Source organism: Hippocampus comes, unplaced genomic scaffold (genome assembly GCF_001891065.2).
Source record: "Hippocampus comes isolate QL1 unplaced genomic scaffold, H_comes_QL1_v1.1 scaffold61, whole genome shotgun sequence".
Lineage (NCBI taxonomy): Eukaryota > Metazoa > Chordata > Actinopteri > Syngnathiformes > Syngnathidae > Hippocampus > Hippocampus comes.
The window spans coordinates 520,153-547,104 of record NW_017805501.1 but is presented as its reverse complement, the minus strand read 5'-3'; the positions used below and the strand labels follow the sequence as shown (position 1 = coordinate 547,104).

Genomic DNA, 26,952 nt, shown 5'->3' with positions numbered 1-26,952 from the left:
AGTGGTTTGCACTCGATTATTAAAGATTACAATTTTAGAACTCCAAATGGTTTCATCATAAAACGGGTGCCAGTATAATTCAGGCTTACAGTGCAGCAGTTATTGTAGTCATTCTTTGCAGTTGATAAAGAATATATGCCCGCGAGTACTGTTATATTGTCAACGTGTGTTTTCTCCAATGTCTGTGTTCAAATAGCTGTGATAAGGGTTGTGCACCGTGACATGGATGCAATTTGTTAGCACGTCTCTTAACGGTTCGCATGAAGCTACTTTGGCAAAATTATTTGGTTGTTTTCAAAACATTTTTTGATTTCCTAAACATTGTCGGTGAACTCCAAATTGACCTCTTGGACAGTCCGTTTTGGCAGTTCGGCTGCAGGTATAAAGTGCATGATGAACACATGAAATATGCAACGAATAAAAGCCAGATTGTTGTCGCTAAAAGTATGACGGATTGTAATGTTTCCTGGGAAGTGCATTGCGTCTATAGGAGTCTGCCTCCCTACTGCAATGCAGAGAATCTCCCCCCCACCCACCCACCCCCAATCCCGCTCCCTCTCCTCCTCCCTGCACGAAGGCATTAAAAGATGGAAGTGTGTCGATGTACGCCCACCTTCCTCGCCTCGTACGTGACCCGTGCCGGGGTGCACGTCAGGCACGGTTGACGGCGAATCCAACTTAACGAAGCATTTATTCTGTGCGAAATATGAACTATGCGCAAATGTACAGGTGTGTGCTGCGGCAACAGCTGGACAAAGTAAATGATGCTTGTGTACGTGCGTGTGCGTGCTGAAGGCGGTTGGATTAAGATCTGAGTGAGGCCCGAGATATCTTTTTTTTTTTTTTTTAATAATTAATTAACCCTTTCAGGGACAGCGGTTACAACGGTGGACAGCTTATCATGTTTGCAGGTTAAAGGGTACATGAAAGAGTTTAGGGGGGGGGATGGGGGGGCAAACGGTGTTGCAAAGACGTCAAGCGCTCACACGTCCGTCAGAGTGAATTTGGTTCTCGGCGACATCGGCTAAATTAGCATTGAAATGATTGCCGCTGACGGCCGCCGAGCTGCGCGTCCAAAATGTTTGTGTTTATTGCAGGAGGAAGAAGGTGGGAGGAAGGGGACGCCACTTTAGGAGGGGGGGCGGGGGGGGAAGAATAATACAAAGAGGTGCGATGAGGTGGGAAGAAGATGCTAGCTTGCGAGACTTTGAACATAGTCACAGCAAATGCCTTCGGTGAAAGCCATTCCCTAAATATTTGCTTGGCAAGTTATCCATGTGAAAACAGTTAATGGACACCATTTTCAACAAATGGAGATTAAAAGTCTACATTCTGAGCCATGTTAATAAACAAAACAGTAGCCCCAAAGCATATCAGCAATACTGTACGCATCGATACACCAATTAATCTGTGCAGCTGAACAGCCAATTAGTTTTGTTGTTTTTTTTTTTTTTTTAATCGCGGCTTGTTTCTAACGTGCACCCCCAAATTAGCTCAAAAACTCTCCTTCCAAAAACACAGACGCGACAGTAATTGCCATTAAAATTTTATTTTAATGAATGAAGTGTCAACGATGACATTTCCGGTGTTCAATCTGTCTCATAACGCTGTTTTTTTTTTTAAATTGAATACTTAGCTGGATAACATTTTTTATAGCTCGAGGGAGGGAAAAAAAAAGAAGAAAAACATACGATTATTTCATCAGTCAAGGACAAATTGTTTACCTTCCTGAGTACTACTGGACACCCACCGCACATAAATGTAATTGGTGTCCATGATGCAAAGGCAAGCCCGAGAATATGACAGGTTATTAGGCCGGACGTTTTGGAATGACAAACATTATTTTCCCCCACACACGTGAAAGCAGCTAAAAGCTGTCCAACATGTGACAACAATTACATAGAAGGGAGACATTTGACAAAAACGCGTAGCAAAACCACTCATTACCGAGATGAACCATCCATTAGGTGGCTTTTGACAGCTGGCGCCCCGTGAAACGGATCAATGCGACGCTTTGGACTTTCTCCAAGGATCACTGCATTGATGAGTATGTTGCGCCATCACTTTGCGCCGCGCGTTATCATAAACGGCGAGCTCATTAGGACGCTTGTCTGCGGGAAGCCATGTACGGTGGGCGGGCGGGCGGGGATGCATCATTCTCCCCCGTTTATCCCGCTGACGGCTATCGACGGGAGATCGCGGGACAACCGCTTCGGAGCAGCCTGGAGGTATTTGTCCAGTTGGGGGTGACGGCGATGATGCTAATCGCAATTGCTATTGTGAAATGGAGCTCAAAAGATACCACTTTGCACTTTTCGACTGTAGGTTTTTTTTTTTTTTTTTGCTTGAGTGTGAGAATGAGAAAGTACAACTTTCTCCTTTCGCTCTCTTATGTCGTCTTATGGCTTGGCTGCAAGACATTTTTGTTTTTCCCAATTTTTAAGGAAGACGGGATATTTCGAAAAACCAACCTCACGTTTAGCAAGTTGGCTACAAAACAAGAATAATCTCACTGGCTGAGGTAACTAATGCTATACATCACCAGCTGTTTTCTGCAGCCCCCTTTCACCTCTCAAAACTTCCTCGTTTTCCCCACCGGCTGGCCCGAGGCTAAAAGGGAAAATGAACTGTAGGGCTCTTCGGCCGCCGCGTCTGCGTGTCATTCTGTCTGCATATTAATAGAACTCAGATAAGCGAGCGCTGAGCGACTCGCGCGGCACACAAGACATATTGATCGCCGCCGAGAGGCGGGGGGGACAAAAGGGCACGGGGAGGAGTGGAAGGCCTTCCATCTGGAAGGATGCGCAGGGGAGGAAGAGGCGATGACGCGCCATCCTTCACTTCATTCGGTAACCGCTCACTAATGAACAAGATGGAAAGAGCAGGGTTGCAAATGGAAATTGGATAAGAGTAATTGGACAAGAGTGATAATACTAATCCTGCACTCGCTGCCGTATGCATAAATGGGATGTAATCCTTTGGGTCGCTAATGTTTGGGACCACAATGGTTGTCATTTCCTTAAGTGTGTTTTAACGTATGTGCCAAAGAATACGCGAGACGTTTAAATGTGCCAGTGTAACGCCTTAAAAAGTCACTTTGATCAAATATAACACCTCACAGCTTAAAACAAAAAAAGAAAATAACATAAGAGGCAGAATTTATTTGAGACTACGAGGCACACCATTACAAATGCTGTAAAAGTGATGCGCAAAGCCTTTTTTTTTCTTTCCACAATTTAACATCTGTGCTTCAGTGGCCTGCAACCAGTCCTTGTAAACAAAGCATACACTTGTGTCCTGACCTAAAAATGTCACTTAGCGAGCCAACCGGAACACTCTTTTTGTCTTGCGACATCAACTATTTAAGATAAACAAGGTCGGCGCGTTTCCGGATGCGAAACTTGCTAAGAATAACAAAAGATTAGCCGGTGGATTTCATACCAAAGAAAGGTTTTGGTTTTCCCTGAAATCCAACAAACCTAAAAAAAATAGGAGACTGCATATTCTTTTTGAGATATGACGCATTGCCAAAACTGCAGCTTATGAGTTAAAACTTGATTTTGCATTATGTAACACAATATCATGTTGGGGTTGCAATCCTCTCATTTTACTGTCGCATCCGTGAGTTGGGAGTGTGTCGGCCTTTAAAAGGGGGAGTGACTGGCTCAGTGAGTGACGTGGGCGTCAGAGAAAGGGAGCATAGAGTTGGCTAGCTGTGAAGTGGCTGACGTGTTGAGTGACTTGTGGACATCAGTGGATGAACGTGCTAATTACGTGTTAATTTTTTTTTAGAGTTTGATTATGCTTCAGACGCTTTATTTATTTCTGTTTTTAAAGAATTAGCTGATTTATCGGATTCATGGTTACAGCTCGACACACAACTACAAAACCACATGGCTGTTCAGTTCGATTCCTTACCTTAAACTCTTGTCGACAAAATCGCTTGGAGTCAATCCTGTGTTTTGGTTGGTAGTTGATCTTTGTTTTTTGGTGGCGACTCTCCGTTCTTTTCTCTCACAACTTTCATGGTTTCCTAAGAAAGCCAGGACATACATGATTTTATTATTAATTCTGAAAGAGTCAGGACAGCAGTAACAAAAAGCCAATCACCTTTCGCACTATAGAAGGACATCGCTGGGCTATGACCAATTCTTTTTTTTTTTTTTTTTACGTAATGGAAATAGTTGTATGCTTCAACAAGCACAATCAAGCCTTGACGTTCAATTTGTGCTCCCCCTGTGCCCATGTCGGTATCCAACACACACACTCACTCATTTACGACCCCTGGGACGCCCTTTCCACTCTCAGCCTTTTTATAATCGCGGCAACTAGCAAGAAATAATTAACGATAAAAAAATTAATTAATTAAAAATTAAAAATGTCGAGGGCAGAGAGAGCCTTGAAGATTGAATTGTGCACCATAAGCATTCAATTCTCAAACTCAAGGTCCTTGTTCAGGTTTCTCCAAAGGCCCCTTAAAAGAAAATACAAATGTAAGACTGTCAGTACTTTTTGGAAAATATGCTTAACACCTTAGCTGGCAGTTAGATTTCGGGGACGAATTGTCTGGAAGACATTGTTCCAGGTGTGATGTCAGAGGGAAGTAGCCAAATGTGTGATGTAATCATTTCTACACGCCCCAAAGGAAATCATCATTCCTGCGTCTCAGTGTACTGTACGTCTCCAAGCAGTCACAGTCAAGACTGGAGAGAGGGGGTGGTGGGGGGCCACAGATGTACACTCCTGAGCACTCCTGCCCCCTGGTGGTCATTTTCAAGTGAGGGCCGCTTGTGTCAAGTAAATATGGAATAGTCACGATTGAAGGCTGTTTCTGCTCATTGCACCACCTTTGCCTTCCTAGGGGACGTCTCAGATCTTTGCCCTCATTTCAATTCCAAAGGACGGGGTACTAATCAAGATTGTTTATTTATAAACGCAAGAGAACTGAGAAGTTTTGATCGGGAATGAGAGACGGACGGGGAGGAGGACAAATTCCCCAAAGAAGCTCGTGTTGTGTCAAACAATAGTTTGGATTTTTATTGAGCCTTTTAAAGGCTTCACAATAAGCCCTGGGAGTAATCACACATTTTACATTCTATATTTGGAAATCTGATATAGAGATCATTTCATTTTTTTTTTAACATGTATCATTTAAAAACAACATTTCCACTTGCACACTGAAATACAAACTGATTTGAACATTTTCAAGCATTCATTCATTCAAGTCACAGCGCACTTTTAGCTAAGTCAGAATAGAGAAAATGTAAAGTTGACGAAACAATATTTAAACCACATTTTTAAACACAACAACACATGTATATAGTGCCTTTCAGAGCACCATATTCAGAAACAGGATTAACATCACAATGTACAAAAATACTACACATCATGATTTCAGAAATTATAGTCAAAACATTCCATTTATATATTTTTTGCAGTAACTGGTCTTTTTAGGAAATGAAGCATGCAAACAAACTTGGGAGTAATGATTCGGTTATTAAAAAAACCCAATGGAAAATAGATGTGTTAAGTACATTTTTGAATGAAAAATTGGGACAGCATAAATCATTAAAAAAAGACTGCTCGTAATCTATATCTGTTATATGTCTACAAAAACAAAGGACTTTTTTTTTTTTTTTTTTTACTACAATCCAAATTGGTCCACTTACGGGTCCCGAGCCACTAATTGTGAACCCTTCACTACATTTTCAAAAGTGCAGACCAGCAGCAATCGATGTGTAGTTGCCGTCATTGGCCAGCAGATGGGGCAAATGGAGCAGCGCTGCCATGAGGCCATTGACCACGCTCCAGATTTGTATTTAAAAACACATCATTACTGACCCATAGCCCAATCTTGGCCACATAACAACAAATATAACAAACATTTACGCGAGGTAAAATGCATCATTATCCAGCACCGCCACGTATGGGACGCAATTATTATGATTTTTAATGCGTTTTGGCACTCCGACTTTCACAATGGCGACTGGCGAGATGAGGTGATTCGAGCTCTACCTACCGACAATTAAAGACGGTGTCATGTGTGGGGCCATAAACACTTCAAATTATCGAAAAGATACATGTATATAAGTTAAAAAACGTTACTGTGCTCAAATAATTTGTTTACATACCGTCGCAAGGTGTCCATTCTTGCATTTGATTACAACAGTATTCGATTGCATCGCGACCTTCGGTCACTTCCGAGATTGTGGGCGTGGCCTAGGTTTTAGCCAATACAATGGCAGTTGGCACTTTCACGACATTTTGGTATTGTACAAACGTTCGGTGAATGTTTTCAAATTAACCATAAAACAATAAATTGCTTAAATTGTTGTTTTTAACCAACCAGCAGCAAGTTATCAGAAGGGAATGCTTAAAGTGGCAGTATACGTTTGTGTCACGTGGGAGCTTAAATTTCTACGAATCTCGCCGAGGGAATAATTGTTGAACTAATCATTCAAACAAGAACCTACGCCGAAATGTGAATGATTGGTCACATTAGCTGATAATTTACGAAAGGTATTTTGATTCATTAGGTTATCTGAAAGCTGCAATTTATCCTTCCGTAAGAAATTAGTTAAACTCACTAAACCCATTAACGGCAATATGAGTAGGGCGGACTTAACGTGGTAGTACATTTTTGTGCCACACGGGGGAGGTCTTTTGAGTATATCGTACATAGTGTATACAACTGTATTATGTACTTCATTTTACGAATAAAAATATACATGGCTTCAGAAATAAATAAAAAACACAACGATATAAATAAATAAAACCGTAGCTCACGTGTTTGAATGCATTTCCTTTTATGTTTTAAACGTTTAGACAATGCTGCAACATGCATTTTGGGCTTGAATAAGTCATGACATGAAGAAAAAGCTACAACAATGGAAAATAAATCAAACTCTTATAGAAATTGACATAATAAAACAACCTCCAAAAAATAGCCCCCTCCCTTCCCCAAACTCTCTCTCTTTTCTCTCTCAGCCTGGGGTTTGAATTAATGTGTTGCTATTTTTAGCTCTCCCGTGTTTCCAGGGGAAACCTAATGACGCAATGACGTCAATGCAGGTCACCAGCAAGAAGCAGCAGCAGCAGACTAGAGGAATTGAGTGTCCGGAGCTTCCTTTCTTTCTGTTTCATATTGCATCGAGGAAGAAGAGCAGTATGAAGAAGAAACATGATAGCGAACGGTAGGTTGTGTGAGAGCGCGAGTGGTGGTCGCGTTGGTGGGGCGCATGCACCCTGACTGCTGCACGTCAGTGGGTACCGCTGAAATTCTTCCAGGGATTTTTTTTTTAATTTTCTTGACTTCGCAACACTGGTGACCACATGCGAGGTGACAGGGTGAGCATCTTTACCATTATCGTCAAAACTGCATGAACATCGTATTTCATTCAGCGCGGTCGCCGTGAATTCATGTGAACGTTGGCGCGTGCACGTTACATGAAGGCAACAAGTGCCGATTCATCCCCGTCGTCTTGCGCGAGCGCACACACACACACACACACACACACACACACACACACACACACACACACCCGCTTGCTCGTGTATTTCCCACATCTCTGTCACGCGTGGACGCGTGTGTTTGTTTTCTGGGCGTTCACCGCCACCGCCGCCGCCGCCGTCGTTCAGCACCGCGGACAGCTCACGTCGTGCGCGTCACGCGTGCACGCGCATAGGTGGACGAGCTCGCGGGGCAACGTGCGCGCCGTTCTCGATTTTAATGGAGAAATATACATGGAAAAGATTAAGACGTGGCACTATAATACCCCCCCCACCATTCTTCGCCCCTCCCCCCACGTATGACGCACATGGTGAGGTAAGTGTGGCGGGTGCCTCGGCGTGACGTCACGGCCACATACAAAGACAAGGACTCCATCATGTCCTCCACGTGTGACTTTTTTTTAAAGCTATTAATTCACAGTATTTGTATTATGGTTGGTGTCCCTAATAGTCTATCCTTTAAAACTATTAGATTTGAAACATCTCTCATTTTGGTGGTCCAGATGTAACTAACGGTGTTCATGAAGATCTTGCAGCCAATAAACTTACCAAATATAGTTCATCGCCTAACAACAAGCTATATTGTGTTTCCTTTTTAAGAGACGATTTTATACGAGGCTCGCCGCCAGATAAAACTGCCGTTCCCGAATACGGTTTCTCCCCAACATTGAAATGACGTGACCAAATATGGTTCCGTTCGCCCCAAAAAGGGCCACATTATGATTACTGATTGAAAGAGATATGCTACAAAATATGTTCACAAGTCGAATCAAGGTCGATATTTAGCTGAGAAAGGACCGCACACACGCGCACACACATACACACAATTTCCAGGGAAAAATATTAAATGTGATTCCGTGCGCAATAGTAGATGAAGATCTGTTACCAAATGTGGTTCCTTACCCCCCAAAAAAGCTATTACCTAAGAAATGACTACGTTTCCGTCCCCGAAAAAGTATTATGCGACAACAAATTGTGTTCCCAAATATGGCTTCTTGTTTGACAAAGGTTAGCCGATAAAGAGGTATGACACGAAATGTAGTTTCATGCCTGATGATGTAAGACATTATAGACAAAAGACTGTTCTCAAAAATGGTTCTGATAGACCGTAAATGGTTCCATGTTCAAAGGTCGACATTAGGCAAAAAACTATTGTTGCCAAATATAATTCGACTCACAATGAAGATCTGATCAAGAATTAAATTACTAAATGGTTTTCTTGCTTGATAAAGGACTATGGTAAGAATTGTAGCGAAATGTGGTTCCATGTGCAATAAAGACTAAATCACAAATAAAGCATGGTGTCAAATTCCGAGTAAGTTACTAAATGTGGTTCCTTGCCTGATAAAAGTTATCTCAATTCCAGATAAAGGGCTATGTGAGCAAAGATGGTAACTGATACTAACTAATGTGGTCAACAAAGCACCCAACACATTGTGTGAATTCACTCTAATGTATTTTGACTTCAACTGTCCAGGTGACGGCGGCGGTGAGGTTCCAGAAGAGCAAGCGGGTTACAAGTTTGTCCTGCGTGGGTCTTTTTGCGGTCTGGGCTTGCTGTTCCTAAGACAGTAGCCAGGAAGCCCTTACCCCAAAAAGTATCTGCGCCGGACCAAAGCGTCAATGTGAAAAAACGAATTACTGTAAAAAAAGAATTACTTTCCCCAATGCAACTGTGAGCATCTGTTCGTCATACAAAAGTATCAATTTAACCTTGCAGGTCCACTTGGCACTGAAGAGGGACTAAAAAAAAACCACCACCACACGCACAACTACAAACGAAACCCGCATTTCTTGGATTATATACAAGTAAGATCCATCAGTAGCGGCCTCAGGTGGGACACTTTTCCCCACCAAAAAGTGCAGAGGTACCGGGTTCAATTCCAGCTCCTGGAGTTTGCGTGTTCTCCCTGGGCCTGCGTGGATTTTCTCCGGGTACTCTGGTTTCCTCCCACACTTCCAAAAACATGCACGGCAGGCTGATTGAACACTCTAAATTGTCCCTGATTGAACACACTAAATTGTCCCGAGGTGTGCGTATGAGCGTGGATGGTGGTTCGTCTCTGTGTGCCCTGCGATTGGCTGGCAACCGGTTCAGGGTGTCCCCCGCCTACTGCCCGAAGACAGCTGGGATAGGCTCCAGCACCCCCCACCCCCCTGCGACCCTTGTGAGGATAAAGCCCATCGGAAAATGGATGGATGGATGGAAAATGTTGGTTTAAGCATCTATGGGGGAGAAGTGCCCTCTTGTGGACATTTTGAGAACTGCAACCAACCTACACTCTCCAGGGAATAAAATTTCATTAGGCAAATACAGTTCATGGATGGGTGTCATGAAAAAAATATTTATTGTACATTTGTGCCAAGAAGAGGTGGGCTTAAAGGCAGCGAGTCCAAAAAGGCTTCCAGCGTGTGTCGGTACTCCTCCGGGTGGCAACGTATGTGCGCGGCGTGCTTTGAAACCTTCCACTTCCTGCTGTAGACGGCAACGCCCCTGCGCCGCCAACCGGCCACAATGGAATCCAGGACGTCACCGTCACACAGAGCGTCATCCTCGCTGGAAAAAAAGAGTGCCGGGGCCATGACGGGGCTGTTGGCGAACACCCGGATGGCGCGCTGGTACACGTCGGCCGTGCTGGCTTTGAAGAGCCAGAAGTACAACATGGCCGTACTCTTAATGATGCGCTCCAGGAGGGGCGCCAGTGTCCTGCCTAAACCTGGGGAACATAGAATCATTCTTTGAATCAAAATCAGTTCAGTTTTTGTATTTTTTTTCTGTTTAGTCAGCTAAAAAAACATTGCCTACATTGACAGGATGGTACTCAATAAGCCACAGTAACATTTAATAATCTTCAGATGCTAAAGAACATATGCCCGTGACTAGTGTTATGTCATTTGTGTTGTGTTCAAAGACCCATTGTTTAAATGGGTTATAACACTGCAACACTAATGCTATTTCCTAGCTCATCTCTGGCGTTTCCCATTAAGTGATAGCATTAAGCTAACAGGCTTTAAGGCAGTTATGGCAAATTTTGTCAAGTTTAAAAAAAAGAAAAAAAAAACCAACTGTCTTTTGGTGTCCCAGACTGACAGCAGTGGCTCAACTCGTGAGTAACATGATCCCCAGCAGGTCCTCGTTCACCTATTGCCCCTTATACCGAGACAGTTTGAGAACAAGTTTGCTTTGCTTAGCTCTGACAGCTAAAAACCACTAGAGTCCTGCTCTGCCAGTTGTAAAAAATGTTTTTTTTTTGTCCTACATAGACACTAGAGGGTCACCTAACCTCATCTCATGCGAGCGCTCGCTCACCTGTGGCCATGTGCTCCAGGGTTCCGGCGACCAGGCTGTCGTAGACGTGGCCAACGACCCGGTGGGGCAGAGTGGCATGCTTGGCGTGCCCGTCGGCCACGTGGACAAGCACCTGCGCGAAGGTGTAGCCCCCGATGGACGAGGCGTACACCAGAAGGGGCCGCCCAGCTAATTCGGGCGCCTCCAGGACCTCCAATAGCTCCAGCCCATAGTCCAGCCCCCAGCGGGGCCACAGAAAGTGCATGACGCCGCTCTGCACCAGCAGCACGTCCATGCCCCGCATCAGGAAGGCGTCAAAGTACTTGGCTGCCGCCCCCGGGTGGGCCCCGAGCCACGAGAAGAAGAGGAGGAGGGGGCGAGGCGGGGAGGCTTGTGATGGGATCAGAGTGGCAGGAAGTGGGTCATGGGTGGTGGAGGAAGTGGGCCAAGGGTGGCGCGCCCGGTAGTAGGTGATGCCTCTGCTGATGGGCACGCTGGTGAATCTGCTCTCAGTTTGGGGTGGGGGCGCCCCGGTTGTAAACAGCCTATAGGAAAAACAATAGAATTAAAACATGCATGACTGGACTACAATGCAGCATTCTATGTCAGCATGACCTATTTTTACACTAGTACACGAAACCCTTGAAATCCATATTAAAAATACATATGAATATAAATTGAATATAGATATAGGTTTATATTACCCGGTGGTGAGCAGCAGGTTGCCCATGGCGTGTCCGGTTCAGTATTCCCGCTGCCGGCTCGTCGTCGTGTCCAGCTGATGGATGCAAGTGTGCAGCCGGGATGGAAATTGAGCCGGCGACTCTCTTTACACCCCCCGCGACTCTCTTCCACGCATGCGCGCTGCTGCTACCACGCTCCTATGCGCGCTCGCGTCCGAAAAGAGTTACTGCGCAAGCGTGGACTCCAATCAATCAGTGAAATCAGTTCAAAGGGGACTGCTGCATTTGGAGGACGTTTTTATACTGCATGTCCTGTGTTTACCCTCATGTATCTGTTTTTATTTATCGTCGAGATAAGCCAGTGGAACAGGTTGTGACCGCCTTAGTCTAAATACAGAAACGTGAAGGGCAAAAAGGGCTTTTGACGAGCCGGAATGCGGCGCCGTCAAGTGACTGCAATGCACCTATTGGCCACATGATGGAGACAGAGTCACGCTCAATCGGGAAACGTCAGCCATGACCTCAGTCATTTAACTCTGGATTCAGGAGGAGTTTTTTTAAATAAATTTGTGTCATTGTAATGTTTGATTAGCGCATTGGTAGACATTGAATTTAAAACAAAATGATTAAATACATTGGGGGAAATAAAGACACTGGGTTGAAACTGGACTAAAATGCATTTACTTCATGTTAGAATCATAGCAGAGCAACAGAGGGCACTATGATCAACCCTAAAAAAGAAAAGTCATTTCCAGAATACATGCACACACAAATTTGGGGGGCCTCAAACCTTAATTTCCACCCTGAAGCTGGGACCCTGCCACCCCACCTACTCCACCCTGGGCTTTTCCTTTGGCTCATTGTTTGTGCGGACGCCCAATTGTTCTCGTGGAGAGGGCAAAAGAGGGGCGCGAGGAACTCAATGGGCATTGCATTAAAACAGATGCTTAGCTATTTGGGATAACTAATTGAAGATGATGCAGTGCAAACTACAACCACAAAAAAAACAAAAACATTGTTAGAAATGGACTTCCTTGTTTAAGAACAACACAATATGTTGCGGCCATTACAAGGCTATAAAAAGAGTCACACTTTCCACAGCGGGGTGAAAAACAATTCAACTTTCTCTGCTATTGTCACGCTAAAGCGGGATGTACGCACACACACACACACACACACACACACACACACACACACACACACACACACACATGCACGTCCTCCAGCGATTGCGAGTCTTACGGTCACCAGTCAGACTGGACCAAGGACATCATGTCCCCAAAATCAGCCGAGAGATTCGGCAGTCAACTGATAAGGCAGGAATATGTGGCAAGGTGCACACGGGGTACTTGGGAAGTTGAAGTCAAAGTGAAAGGGTTACTTTGCCATAATTGAATGTCCCGCGTGGACACAAATAAGTCGACATCAAGCTTTGCCAAATTTGTCGTGCTATTGTTGTGGCAATAAGACACTCCTGCGTGTTTGCAGGGTAGAAGTGTTGAGAATAGCGAGGAGAGTCAAGGTCAAAGATGTCATGAAGCTTGTGATGAAGTGATTGGTGGGCGGAGACAGAAATGGGGGAAGAGCTCCCACTCAGGAAATTATGCCTCCCTGGTGTGGTTTCGACTGATTGTTCCTATATTTGGGACATTCCAGCGGATCGCAAGGTCTGCGGAGGATTGGGGGGTTACTACAGTTCGCCCACAATATTCATGTTTAATTTTTTTTTTAAATGCCACGAAGCAGAAGGTGAACAGATGCAAATTGCTCCTGATTGACATCATGAGTGACGGGCAACAAACAAGCAATGACATAGTTGTCGTGGATACATTTTAATGACACCGTAAATGTCATATAGGACATTTATCTCACCGATAATTTTTCAACTGAATTCATTGGTGTTTAAAAAAAAAAAAGTGACCCAACATTTTATTTTATTATTCACTTTAATTTCTATTCAATAACTAAACTGTAAATGCAACGCGAAACAACTTCAAATGGCTTTGCGTGAAAACGAATGGTCACCTACTTTGTTTGGAATTTTGCATTTTTATCTCCAGCATTTTATATAGTGATGATCTGCTAAAAAAAAAAAAAAAAGAACATTTTGTTGATGTTTCAAAAGAACGCAATTACAGTTGTTCAAGATGTGTACCTTTAAGAAAACGAGTGATTATTTTTCAATGGGATTCACGTTTAACTTTAGAGACCATTAACCAGGAATAAAGAAATGAGGCGGTACCTCTTTAGTTTTTTTTTTAAATAATTTTAAAGACATTATAAAGATGTATGAGCAGAACTGTACTTAAGATCATTCTTTTTTTTTTTTTCTCCTCAATAAACGACCTTCAGCAAATGAACAATTTGCTCCCTGAGGTGTGACCAAGCGTCATGGTGATGTGTTTGGTCGTGAGAGGGAGGGGAGGGCTGAGGATGGAGAGAGAGCGAGCGAGAGAGAGGTTACAAGTCCATGCAGTCGGACCTACGCTGACACACGAGAGAGAGCCTCTCCTGGAGCACACACACACACACACACACACGCGCGCATTGCTGAGGTGGTCGGGAATTCTGCAGCTCATTCCAAACATCGGCAGGTAAGCCACTTAGCATTGTGTTTTAGTAGAAACTGTTTGGCATTCATCTCGACTGCTCAAGAAGGCATGCGCGCGTGCATTTCAGCAAGACGGCAAAAGGTGCAGAAATCCGAGGATTAGCATTGGGGCTACGGGGAGCGCCTGGAGAGTGTTCGCTGAGGTCGCATTTAGCCGTCAGGTTTTTTTTTTCCCCCGAGGTGGTGCAGTGATGGACAGCTTTGAAGGAAATCAACAGGTTTTTTTTTTTTGGTTGTTTTTTTGGGGGGTGGGGGGGCAAGTGGTAGAAGGCGTGGGCATCTGTTGGGAGGCGACAGATTAGAACACTTAGGGAATTAATCTTCTTTCAATGCCCTTTTAAGTCACCGGGAGCGGCGCACTACAACATGACAAGGCATGACATGGCACCGCCGGGGGCTATTTCGGGACGAGACCGCCGGCCACGGTCAACGGCAGCATTGACCGGCTGCGTCCGTTTGTAAACAACTCGTCGCTCATTTTGTTGACAAACGATGCTAGCGTTGCTGCTTCCTATGAGACAAGTACAGCAACCATCGACTCGGGGTTCCTGTAGCTGCCTCAGTCACCCGGGATCGTTTCATAAGCCTTCGGCCTTTTCACACAACCCATCTAGGCAGAATTTGCCAGACTCTGACACAGCATCAGAAGCGTACGACAGCCAAGAGTGTCAAGTCACGATGTGGGACGGCGGGTCTGAAGTTGAACCAGGACTGTGACCACTTCCGACATCGTTTCAAATACGCGCGTAAAGAGCCAGAGTAATAATTTTCAACCCCGAAAATTCAACTTTCACACTGCATATCCGTGAGCTTAAGAAGGGTGACCTGGGATTTAGGTGGGCAGCTGGTCAATTCCCAGGTCGACTTAAACCCTCTTGAGTCACATTGCTCTCTTTTTTTTTCTCAATCTTTACCCACTCCATTATTATTATCAGCAAAGCGGTGCTTCTTTGTCAAAGACTGCCGTCGGGTTCATTAAGATAGTGGAGACGCGCATGTTTGCACACTTAACGAAAGCGACTCCAGCGGCAAACGCAAAGACAATCGGGCAGACAGCGGCGCAGTTGACTCTCCAGGACTGAGAATGCGACAACGGCGTGTCAAGGATGTCTCGCTCAAACCCTCCGCCGTGCTTCAGCTGCGCTCGCTAGAGCAGCATTCGACCGTGATGGAAGGGAGGCCTGTAAATTCTCACCGGCTGCACTCTTTTTATGGCTTTTTTTACATTTGCTCTGCTGCCTGTCACAGCAGACAATGGCTTGATTTAAGGGGTAGTATTGGATGACGTGACGAGTGAAAAGGCTGAAGAAAAAAAAAAAGCCACTCTTTGGTGGTGTTTTGGGGGGTTCTTGGTGGCTCAGTCTCTTTTTTCAGCGGGGCATTATGAAGGGTTAACTAAATGATCATATCGACTTGAACATAGCGAGCTTTCCACTTGGGGTGAGGTGACGTAACCGTAAACATAAGGCAGGTTGTGGAATACAGTGCGTAAAAGACTTTCAAGTCAGCGCTTTTGGACAGAAGGCAAGAGGCCGAGACGAGCCGGGGAGGATAAGGGAAGGCGACACACTCGGGAAATAACTCGGAGCAACATCAGCTATTGAAAAATCTGCAACTGCCGCGAGTTGCCTATTACCACACACGCGTACACAAAACGGGATGCAGAGTGGAAGTGATACTGACGCCTAAAACGTGAGATAAATTAATTATAGACCGCCTCAAGCATGTAAATAATGTACGATGAGAAGACAGTTTGCCAAAAAAAAAAAAAAAAAAAAAACAGACATCTTTCCTGCTATCGCCTCCAATGTAAAATTCTAAAGTGTGTTTGTGTGGGCGCATCCGAGAAGCGTGTGTGCGTGTGGGAGCACAATGGCAAGATGCCCCCCCTCCACCCCCCAGACGTTCATCTGTACGATCTTTGCATGCATAAAAGTCATCCAAAGCGTGTAGGTGGACTGCGCGCGTGCTAGAACCTGCACCGAAAAACATCTAGGGTTGGCTTGAATCTTGCACAGATGAGATTCTAAAAGCAGGGTGTGTGGGAAGCATGAGTTTAACCCCCCCCCCGCCTTCCTCCATAGTCATGCTGTGGTCCGGATTAAAGACTTGGAGCTCTTCTAATGGGGAATTAATTTTGTTACGGTTTGAGAATATTGGCATTTTCTCTCTCACGTGGACCACATATACACAATAGAGATTTAGAGCCGGCGGGGTGGGAGCAAGAGAAAGGGTGAGTTGGGGGTTTTGGGGGGGGTTTTGGGGCGTGTAGGTTGTTGTTCTTGCAGGGCGGGGGTGAGGGGGGAATTCCTTTGGTCCCCTCATCTTTTCACTGAGGCAACAGTCCAGTGACTTTGAACCAGCATAAAAAAAAGGGAGGTCCCTTAGCCAATTCTTGAGCTATGGACAAGCGCCCCCCCCACCCCACCCCCGCGAGATTTTGAGAAGTCTGAGAAGGTAAAGCGTCGTGAAAATAATGACCTCAAGGAAACCACTAATTGACGGAGTCCAAAAAAACTTAAGTGGGTTTTTGCAGGGCGGAAGCTTTTGGGCCTGTAAAGTCCATCAGCTCCAAGGGGCTGGCAAATAGATTGATGTGGCCTTCTAAAAATGTTCCCCTCACACATGAACCGTTTGTTCTTGTTTTCTAGGTCATTCCTCAACATGTAACCGATTCACCAAGCACCGCCGACAGCATGCTTCGCCTCCACCGGACCTTGGCCCTGTGCTTCTGGTGTCTCCTCCTGGTTCGCAAGCAGACCTCCGCTGACGAAGAGGGGCTCTGGGGACCAACGCCTTCCAGGGAAAAGCCACCCCAAAAGAAATACGGCTCTTACTGGTGGACGCCAAGCCTGCCAAAGCTCCCGTCCTTTCCATCGCTGCCGTTTCGTTTACCTTTTTATCCTGCTGGAGGTCAAAGCGAGACCACGGAGTTGAACGCAACGGGCCGCGAGTTGTCAGACCCAACCGATCAATCCGCATCTGGAGACGGGATCACAACTGAAGCCTCTTCACTTCCCACCGGTTCCACTCAGTTCCTAAGCGGCGCGACAGAGATAAGGACGGAAAGTCTTCCCGCGGGAACATCGCATCCTCCACACGGCAGCGCTGACAATGGCGCTCTTGTCGCAACCTCTGCAACACATATCGGGAATACTCCGAGTCCCACCAGCTCAGGCATGCCGGAACAAAATGGGACACGTCGACACCCACCTCGGGACACAACGCTAGCGTTAACAGCGCAGGACGACGATGAGTTTTTACATACGATGTCGACGACAACGGCACCAGAAATCACAGTTCATCCTGACGAGACGTCAACAATCCCTGGAACGGGAATCACCTTCCATCCGACTCCCCCCGACACCACAGCAGAGAAAACACAAAACTCGGCAGAAAGTGTCAGCACTCGGAGCACCAGTTTGCGGGTGACCACCACCATCACCCCCACCAGTGGAATGGCGACTGGCCCAAAAGCGGAAGGTAAACAAAGTTAAACAAATCAATGGTTGGGGGGGTTTGATTGCACAGAGGTGATCAATCAACAGGCAGCTGTCAAAAGGCCCGCGTAGAGGTCGGGTCAATCAATGGGCGTTCCTGACATGTCAAAGATGTTGTTGAAGAGCTGTCGACTACTATTAGACACAAGTCTACATCTCAACTGCATTGTCGGACGGCTGCAAATTCATCTTTCGTGGCTCACGCAGTAAATATGCTTTCCAATGCCAAAACCGGGTACATTTTTTTTTTTATATAAACTGCTTTTCATAGAGGAAATAGTGAAAATGGTTTGCTTTTAAAGAGCAAAGTGACATTGAGGGAACATCCTCTCTCTCTCGTTCTCTCCAAGCCCATTCCCCACCTGTTAGAGATGATATCTGCATGTTTAATAATCAGGATATGACCCACCTCCAGGTACAGACACATCCATCATGTCGGGTTAGAGATTAGTCTGCAAGCTGATCAGTCGATTAGTCTAAACCTGTGGGGGGAGGGGAAGCTGGGCTCCCTGAACATTAAGATAAAAGTGCCTGGTGGTGCATTTTTCCAGCACCGACCAAAAGGTAGAGCAGGTTAAAAATGGAAGCGGGGGGGGTTAAGACCCTTTGATTGACAGGGGACCTGTCAATCACAGAGGTGTATCTTTTGTTTACACTTCCTGGCACAGCAATGTGATGCATTGCTCCCAGGATGTATCACCGCAGCAATGTCAAACCTTAGTGTCACTACTCATTGTACAATGTGTCGGTGGGGAGGGGATCACCCCCCCGATACGCTAGCGTATGAGTATTCCGAGCGCACACTCAGCGAAACCATCCACAGCTCCGGTGGGACCCTACACGCTCGCCAGCCGCTGTTCACCAAAGCTGAACATGCTCCCACTCTTCCCGTCCCGCCTCTCCGCCTTTTGTCGGCTTTGTACAAATCCTGACAACTGCTAAAGCCGCCCTGGCCGCTTTGAAAGCTGAAGCAGGGAAAAGTGACAGAACGGTGCTTTAAATGACGCAGGATGCTAATCGGACAAGCGTTGCAGTCGCGTCGTTAAAACAAACAGCATAGCCGGATGTGCCCAATGCTGTCGTTTTGACATCTTGGTCAAGACAAGAAGTTGGAGCTTTCAACCCCATATCACCGCGTGACATGACTGGATGCCTCTGAGCCACTAAAACAACAAAAGAATGCTAATAATGAATAATTGTTTCTAGATTATCAAAAATGGTGAAACCAAGGCACACGGGCGCGGAAATATCAATGCGACTGGGCGGCGGAGATCCGCACCACACAAGTGCCATGGATGACTGGCTGCATAAAAGTGGAGGCCAGGCTGACCCATTTGACAGAACTAGGTTAAGATACAGAGTCCTTCCACTTCCAAGTGCAGCGTAGTGTGGCCAACTATTATTTTGTGCGTGTGTCATTTCACTCGGAAGCCAACCGGAGCTTAAAACGGCTCGTTTCTTCACAGCAAAAGCGGATCAGGCAGATGAGGAAGGCGCAGCCCCGGATGGTTATACGACGGATGTTTCATCGCCGCCGCCTACGTCTCTGCCAGGAGAAACGGGTGAGCTAAGAGTTATGCTCCCTCCCCATCCCTTAAACTGCATGAGTCCAATCTGGTACTTGGAGGGAGGTCCGATCCGATGATTAAGGTGCTCGGTGAAAGTTACGTTTCATCGAACAGCATCAACAATATAACAATTGAGAAAGCACCGTCGCATTAAAGTGCCGCTGCCATTATTGCCTTGCTATTTCCCCTCACGGGATGCGACATGTACAACTCACGACGTAAATTGAGCTCTGGTGAAATGTGTGTCCCACTTCGCGGGAACAGCTGTAACCCACTTCTTCTTCTGCTCGCTCCAGAATAGCAAAAGCGACTTCTTCTCCAGAAATAGATGTTAAATGTGCCACTTGTTTTAGAGAAACCAATCTGGTTGACAAGTTCAATGTGTGAAGGTGACTCTTCTCCAGACTAAACCTTCATTGGGACACAATAAGTATAGATGGCCTACTTGCCCCGACAGGCATCAGCAGGTGAATTTGGGATTCAAACCCCAAAAGGGGATATGGCAGTCCGTCTTTGTTTTTTTTTTTGTTTTTTTAGACCACGCACTGCAGATGTGACCGACATGCTCCCACAGGAATGTGTCACGTGACCTAGCGGCGCGCAGACCTTAAATTCTGCCATTTATCATTGCGCTGTGGTCCACCAATCTCAGTCCAGACCATCAGCTCAGACGCACACTGACGTGAGTGCAAAGGACAGTCACGTTTTCCATCCATCCCTCCCTAAGGGTGGCATCCCGATCGCCCTGGAAAGCAAATACACAGACCGACACTTTTCTGAGCCACACCTCTTTTATCGAGGTTTGTTTTTCCCTCTGGTGGCACTTCCCCCCATTTGATGATGTCATCACAGCACTACTGACAACCAAAACATGTTTTTAATCGGGCAAAAACTGTTGAAAGATGCACCCAAGCTCCGACAACAGACTAATCAAGTTCGACTGCTGCACCACGTTCCCAGCTAGGGCTGTCGTATTTCCTCCATCTTGACGTTTGCATTACAACCCCGCTGAAATAATACAAAGTCTTTAATGGGGCGAAAAGGCAACAAGCTGACTGCTTGTGAAAAAGCTCCGTCATTGGAGGACAGTAAAAGCAGATTTGTTTGCGCCTGGGGGCAGGCAAGCACAGTTTAAACATGATGGGCAGAAGACTTGTCCCAGTTAAAACAAAATGCCGAGCCCACCTCAGGGAGTGTCCCATTTGAAGGCGGCAGCCCATGGGAACATACACAAAGGGACCAGAAAATAACCGATAAAAAGGTGCGAAGCGTCATGAGATCTGTCATAGGAAATAATAAGTGGGCCTATCTATGCTCCAGTCTTTTAGATCTATTTTAATGTACACATTTCCTGCAAAACAAAACAAAACAAGCCCGCAGTGAGCTTGCCTGCATTGCCGGGTTATTATTCTCGAGGTCTGGGGTCCATTAAGGGAGCCTGGTTGTTGATTGTTTGCGATAAGCCTGCAGCAAAATGACGGATGAGCCCGTATACGCATAACGGCATCAAATCTCTCCCTCTTTCTACCTCAGACTACCGGTTCTCAATATGTTTCTTACTGAGGTGGAATGGGCGGGAATGGTTATGATATATGGCAGGGATGCTCAAATCCGGAAGTAAAAAAAAAAAAACAAATTTGTGCTCGTTTGATTTGTTTTAGTGACTACAGCTGAAAGTTCACAAAACCTTCAAACAGAGAACCGGACGTCAGACCTGACGAGTGGCACCGACACGTTGCTACCAGACTGCAATAAAGGGCCCACCGGGGCCTGCAACTTCTCAGGCGACTTGTCATCGGACATGAAGCCGCAGCAAAACATCACAGGCACAAACCAGTCCAGCGGGCCTTCAGCGTTCTCATCTCCACTCATGTTGGTTCCTTTATACACAGACTGGAACAGCGCCATGGCCGCCTGGGGCCTGGCCTGGGAGGCGCACGTGTATGGCGCCGGTTGTGTCTTTGCGATGCTAACGCTAGCCTGTGCACTCAACCTTCTCTGCTTGCCTCTGCGCTGTCCATCTGGCTGTGGCTATTTTGCTCTGGTCAGCCTGTTCCTGCTGGCCGCCGGGGGTACCAGATCTTTCTCGCTCCTGTACGACGCATACGGCCACCAGGAACGCTTGCCCTCCGCCGAGGCCTCGTTGATGCTCTATGAGGCACCGTTCCCTTGCCTAACGGCGGCGTTCGGCTTAGTTTTCCTTCTGCTTTCCATGCGCTCAAGGATGCAGCTCTCCTACTCGGCCTTCCAAAGACCCTGTTTCTTGGCTTGTTTGGTCACCTTGCACTTCGCCGCCACCTTCGGTCCGGGGACCCTGCTCAAGTTCTACCAGCGGAAACCTCCGCTTTGCCTGTTCCTGTCGCTCATCTCCCGTGGAGCATTTGTAGCCCTTGCCACCTTCCTGTCCACTGCTTATTTTGTGTTCTACGTCTACGTGCGAGCAGACTCCAAGCACATCTACCATCTGAACAACACTTCCCCGACACCGGCCGAGCGATTTAACCGCTGCCCCTTTGCAGAGAGCCGCGACTGGGACCGCGCAGCTGTAACGGTTTGCCTTTCCGCGCTGTTTTGTTTAGCCTGCGCCGGGCTGCAGCTGTACGCGATGCTCAATGCCGCGGGTGTCACCGGGGGAGAGGAGGTCTTCCGCCCGTGGTGCTGGTGGGCTTTTCAATTCAGCTGCAGACTGTGCGAACTGGGTGTTTGCCTCACCTTGGTGCTGGTCGTGGCACAGCCGGTCTACTGCTCCAACCAGCTACCGTCCGCCGGAAGCTGTTGGACTGAACTGCTGGCATCGAAGGCACCCATCCTACCGGGGAACTGCCAGTGGAGCTTAGGGCAGCATGAGAAGCTCGCTATTGTGGATAGGGCGGGCCTCGGTGAAACAGAGAGCCTTCCGCTCTACACCCTCATGGAGGATAGGCTGTCTAGCAGTCTAAACGGGCTGGACTTCCTGTACCACAGCAACCGGGCTCTGGCCTATCGAGATCTTGAAGTAGATTTAGACATGAAGGACTCACAGAAACTTGGAAATGGAGGATGTGGGCAGCCATCAGGTGGATCTTCATTTGCAAGCGACTCCACGACGGACCTCAGGCCGCCGTCGCCCATCAACCTACGTCGCAGTATCGACGAGGCGCTCTTCAGCGAGGCTCTTTTCCCCATGAGTCTCTTCAATACAACCACACCCACGGAGAGCAGGGACTTAATAATAAACAACCACTGTGCAATTCCCAGCCTCTGTGACCCCCGCACGGATGATCCCGGCCTTTACCGGACCTCTTCTTGTGCAGACATTACTTTGAAAGCAGGTGAGATCATCGTCGGGGGTCCTCCATCTCCATCCCTGTCCTCTTCCAGCTGCTCGTCTCCCGAGCGCTGGAGGGGGAGCTCCTCGTCCAGCTCTCAGTATCAAGCGTCCATCGGGGACTCATCACTAGTCATCTGCCCGAGTCCGGAAGCACAAGCTCAACAACAGAGCGACCCGCAGAGGCAGTACCAAACGCTAGGCGGCAACTCGCAAGAGAGCCTGGACTTGGATATGTCGTCAGAGGCCGACCGATCTGTCCAGGAGGAGTTTATGAGCGTTTGCAGACAAATCGATGCGGTCAGCATCTGCAGCGAAACCATCGATTTGTAATGGACAAAGACTTGATGAGAGGACTTCATGAGAAGGGAATTTCAAGGGTTAATTTTGACAGCTTTACAAGCGCATGGTAAAATAACACTGCCAAATAACACATTCGGGTGGAGCTTCCTTAAATGGTCATCGGTGAACGTCTACGCGGGTTTGAAGTGCCAAAAACAACGGGTAGCTTTTAAGTTTTACACTTTTTTTCTGCCTAGTAAGTAAATATACCTGTTTGTAAAGAATAGCCGAAATAACAAATATCTAATCCGATGATAGATACTGTACAGCAAGTCATGTTTTTGCATTTATGTATTACTTTGCGCTTATAAAATACGACTGAAGTTCAACTCCGCTGGAGCACAACCTGCTGAGGATACAAATGAGCAAGTGGCGTCCTCTGCTGGCCAGTCCCTGAAGATTTTCAACATGAACGGATACCCTGTGCTTACTAATTTATACACACATATGAAATGTACACAGTTTAATAAAGTGTATTTGTAAACAAATGACGCTTTGTGGTTTGGTTTCCCCAAAAAGACAGCAGACGACAACAGCTTCATTTCTTTATTCGTTTCACCAAATTGAATGGTAAAGCAGCTTCCCCTCAGCAGTGCTTTTTAAAAGGTAAACAGGTGGCCGCCCCCCGGCCCACCAAAAAATAATTAAAATACTCAAAAACCTAGTCTTCTCCATTCAGGATAAAAAAAAAAAAAAGAACCACAACAAGTATGTTCTAAGGTCTGTAATATGGGCATCTTGAAGCGTATATCATCATGTATATTTTTTTTAGATTACAAGACTTTGCTCGTCAAGCCAACCCAATGCTGGGCAAAGTAAACTGTGAGGCCTTAGCATATAAGGCCACATCGAATACTTGACGTAATACAAGACAGCGATTAGAAGCGCAGCGAGTTGTTTGGTAACAGGGTCCTGTGCACCTTACAAGGCATTTTTCTGGTAACAACAACAACAACAAAAGTCTTAGAAAAACGCGGCAACAAGCAGAACACAAGGTAACAGGCTGGTGGGTTGTTTTCACTCGGTTTGGTTTTTGACGTTCCAAAGGAGCACGTATAAATACACTTGGCAGTACGTATACCGTTACAACAAAGTGGAATAAAAATACAACCGCGCTGGGCTTGTGGAAAAAGAACATGCATATCAAAAACCCTTCATTGCTCCATCCCAAAGCCCAGAAGAGACTGTACAGCTTTTACATAAACTCACTCGTGGAAACATACCTGATTATATTCAGTTTTGTTTTGTTTTGTTTTTTTGGTCCCGCTGCGTGATATTTGGGCTCATGAATGAGTGGGGGCGGCGCCCGAGGGTGCAAAGTAAACAAGAGAACTCACCCCCGTTAAAATAAACACGACCACAAACGTAGTGGCACAATGCGAGAGTCAGACGTGTCGCCGTGGAACATCTGGAAACCCTGATTTGTCTCGTGCGCAAAGCACCCCTCCCGCTATTCCCGCACTTGATGTTGGTGGAAAGTCGGATGTGGAGAGGAGCTACAGGTGGACATCACGGTGGAAGGGGTGGGAGGTCTATCGTCATTTAAAAGCGTTTGGTCACTTGGTTTTGTTTTTTTTTCTCTTTTCTTTTTTTGTTTTTTAATAAGGTGGTATGGTGGCCCATCCTCAGCTCAGTAAAGACGCTTCTCGTAACTGTCGAGGTGAGACGCAAGGAAACACAATTAGTGCCCGACGTGCCATATCAACTCTGATAGCCATTTTGTTTCAATGGTGAGCTGCTGCATTAAAATTCACTCAAGCGCATGCAAGACTCGGCACGGTTAAAAGACCATTTTGTCAAAGCTCTCGAGAGTTGCTATTAGCGAGCATGCTGAAAAGGTGAATAGTCTTCCACTACTTGTGTTAGCAGCCCCGCTTGAAGCCATGCTGCGAAGCCCGACATCACATTTTTGAGTACAAGTTCATTTTTTATTTCACCCTGGAAATGACAAAGTATCACGTGACCACTGTGGTTATTATTTGACCCCCCCCCAAAAAAATGTCCTAATTTATCCATAGATGGACAATGAGTGGCAATGTTTCAATACTTATGGCGTTATAAGCACAAATGTGTGTACCACCATTCACCAATAGTTGTCAGACATACGGTTGTGCTCATCAATTTACAAACCACTAGAGTATGTAAACTTATAAGCACAACTGTATTTTGATATTGAATTATTGCCCAACCCTAGAATCTCGTTTCCTACAGTCATAAAAATGATTTCCGGACTGTTCATGGCCACATACCGGTCATGAGCTTCACACCATTATTCTCAACTATGCTTGGGTGATTTGGTGCTGTCCCTGAGCTGTCCAGAAATTATTTAAATAAAATAAATATTTGTTCACTTAAAATGAGAATGATTTTAGTCTGCGAGATTTTATGATCAGGTGCTCAGCTTTATGGTTTCAATGGTTTAAAGCGTCAAGCGTACTCGGGGCGTATAACGTTGGGAAAAACATGCTACTTACGAGTGAAGTCCATGAACGCCACCTTCCACTTGTGCCGACATGGTTCTCTTCTCAAACTTGAGCTCGCCAGAGTACATCATGGAGCTTGACAACACAGCAAATAGGCGTTTACATGCTGCTGTTGAACTCGAAAGTAGAGGAAGAATTTGACCCTTTCCTCACCGAAGCACTGAGAGACTCTTGGCCCCGATGTCTTGGCAGCCATGTTGGATACCGGCTATGAGGTACGGTACAAACTTGTGGATGGAACCCTTGTCTTGCACCGAGCCTGACACGCCCTGTGCCACCTTCACTGCGTCTCCCTCACTGTTATGTCAGTTAAAGAAAAAAAAAAAACACCCATGACTTCTCCACCTTACAATTGGACTGTAATGTAATGTCATGCAATACAACGTGGCTTGAGCCCACCTGAAGTAACGTTTCTGGCTGCTGGTGCTCTTCTCCATGGCATCGAGGGAACCCATGCCACGGTACTTTTTGAGCCGGACGCCGTCCGAGAAGAAGTACTCGCCAGGAGCCTCAGTGGTCGCTGCCAGCAGGGAGCCCATCATGACTGCGGCGGGAAAAGACGGGTCATTATTGAGATAAGAAATTCAGGTTGAAAACCTGCATGCTATGCTAGGTCTCTTTGACTTGACTGCTTCTATTTTGTCCAACATTATGTGGTGGCACAAGAATACTTATTTTTTTTGCAGGGGGGGGGGCATTCTTACCGGTGGATGCTCCCAGTGAGAGTGCCTTGACAACATGTCCCACCGTCTGGATGCCACCGTCAGCGATGACGGGCACGCCAAAGCGCCGGGCATATTCTGCCACCTTGTACACAGAGGTCCCTTGAGGCCGCCCGCACGCCATAACTGCAAACGCCAACAACGCAGTGAATCGCAAGACAAGACGCTAATAATTGCGGGAGATGTCGCCGTGGCAACCCAGAACAGGAAGATAACCGGCATGACCAAGAGGAGTCTCTGGGCTGCGGTTACCACGGGCAACCATGAGAAGGTACATAGAGAACCAAAGCTGTATGAATACCTTCCTGTGTTATGCAGATGGAGCCGCAGCCCATGCCCACCCGCAGCGCGTCCACGCCAGCATCGATCAGATTCTTGGCTTGCGCCGCTGTCACCACTGGGAAGGAAATGGGTCGATTAAAGCGAGGGGTGGGAAATCAAAGGCCACAAGAGTATTTATTTTTAAAAGGCTAAAAATTGGCCAGAATGTTAAACAAGCCAATAAGACGAATAATAATCACAATATTTGACAACATTTTGTGTATTTTTAGTACACTACACAATTGCGTATTAGATATTGGTTTGACAGAAATTTAATTATCTATTAAAGGCTGAACCAACTAAATCTACCTACTGCCACTTAAGAAATGGAAAGAAAAGATTTTTATTTTTTTTAAAGCTCCATGGATGTACCGTTTCCTCCCACCACTTGCAATTCTGGATATTTCTGCTTGATGTAGTTGATCATGTTGATCTGAAACACTGAGTTGCCTTGTGATGAGTCCTGAAGAGAAAAAAAAAAAATTATTTAGATTTAAAGTGCAACAGTGTCCCCCCCGGCCCCTTAAAAGCACGGTAAAAAGACTCACCAACACCACCACGTCAACGCCCGCCTGCCCCAGAAGGTCCAGCCTGTACTTGTCGTCATCGCGGGTGCT

General features: G+C 46.3%; 3 protein-coding genes and 1 long non-coding RNA gene across 4 annotated transcripts in view; 1 reads left to right on the top strand and 3 right to left on the bottom strand.

Moving 5' to 3' along the window:
• Positions 1-6,481, bottom strand: part of LOC109520110 (uncharacterized) — a 63,651-nt gene extending 57,170 nt beyond the window's left edge. The window contains exons 1-2 of the long non-coding RNA XR_002169113.1: positions 6,132-6,481; positions 3,919-4,033 (exon numbers count right to left, since the gene is read on the bottom strand). This is a non-coding gene — a long non-coding RNA (uncharacterized LOC109520110). The remainder of the gene's footprint in view (positions 1-3,918; positions 4,034-6,131) is intronic.
• A 3,179-nt stretch (positions 6,482-9,660) lies between these two features.
• LOC109520109 (uncharacterized) lies at positions 9,661-13,164 on the bottom strand. The gene is made up of 3 exons (XM_019877073.1): positions 11,503-13,164; positions 10,820-11,343; positions 9,661-10,226 (listed from the first exon to the last, which is right to left on the bottom strand). The coding sequence occupies exons 1-3, from the start codon at positions 11,526-11,528 to the stop codon at positions 9,856-9,858; spliced, it is 921 nt and encodes a 306-aa protein (XP_019732632.1). The 5' UTR covers positions 11,529-13,164; the 3' UTR covers positions 9,661-9,855.
• Positions 13,165-13,570: 406 nt separating this feature from the next.
• prrt4b (proline rich transmembrane protein 4b) lies at positions 13,571-23,505 on the top strand. Its single transcript, XM_019877161.1, has 4 exons — positions 13,571-14,075; positions 16,744-17,575; positions 19,059-19,154; positions 20,822-23,505. Exons 2-4 carry the CDS (start codon positions 16,789-16,791, stop codon positions 22,798-22,800), a joined length of 2,862 nt encoding a protein of 953 aa, XP_019732720.1. The 5' UTR covers positions 13,571-14,075; positions 16,744-16,788; the 3' UTR covers positions 22,801-23,505.
• A 66-nt stretch (positions 23,506-23,571) lies between these two features.
• LOC109520113 (inosine-5'-monophosphate dehydrogenase 1b-like) overlaps positions 23,572-26,952 on the bottom strand; it is an 11,632-nt gene continuing 8,251 nt past the window's right edge. The window contains exons 8-15 of the mRNA XM_019877077.1: positions 26,884-26,951; positions 26,708-26,798; positions 26,316-26,411; positions 25,997-26,140; positions 25,692-25,836; positions 25,446-25,589; positions 25,284-25,367; positions 23,572-24,461 (exon numbers count right to left, since the gene is read on the bottom strand). Of these exons, the coding sequence (XP_019732636.1) occupies positions 24,440-24,461; positions 25,284-25,367; positions 25,446-25,589; positions 25,692-25,836; positions 25,997-26,140; positions 26,316-26,411; positions 26,708-26,798; positions 26,884-26,951 (794 nt within the window). The 3' untranslated portion in view covers positions 23,572-24,439. The remainder of the gene's footprint in view (positions 24,462-25,283; positions 25,368-25,445; positions 25,590-25,691; positions 25,837-25,996; positions 26,141-26,315; positions 26,412-26,707; positions 26,799-26,883; position 26,952) is intronic.

Bases quoted from the DNA above. Each gene is read 5' to 3' on its own strand.
- LOC109520109 (XM_019877073.1), bottom strand. From the start codon at position 11,528: ATGGGCAACCTGCTGCTCACCACCGG. The intron at 11,344-11,502 runs GTAATATAAACC...TTTTTCCTATAG, and splicing joins AACCTGCTGCTCACCACCGG to GCTGTTTACAACCGGGGCGC. The intron at 10,227-10,819 runs GTGAGCGAGCGC...TATGTTCCCCAG, and splicing joins CCTGGAGCACATGGCCACAG to GTTTAGGCAGGACACTGGCG.
- prrt4b (XM_019877161.1), top strand. From the start codon at position 16,789: ATGCTTCGCCTCCACCGGACCTTGGCCCTGTGCTTCTGGTGTCTCCTC. The intron at 17,576-19,058 runs GTAAACAAAGTT...GTTTCTTCACAG, and splicing joins GACTGGCCCAAAAGCGGAAG to CAAAAGCGGATCAGGCAGAT. The intron at 19,155-20,821 runs GTGAGCTAAGAG...GATTTGTTTTAG, and splicing joins GTCTCTGCCAGGAGAAACGG to TGACTACAGCTGAAAGTTCA.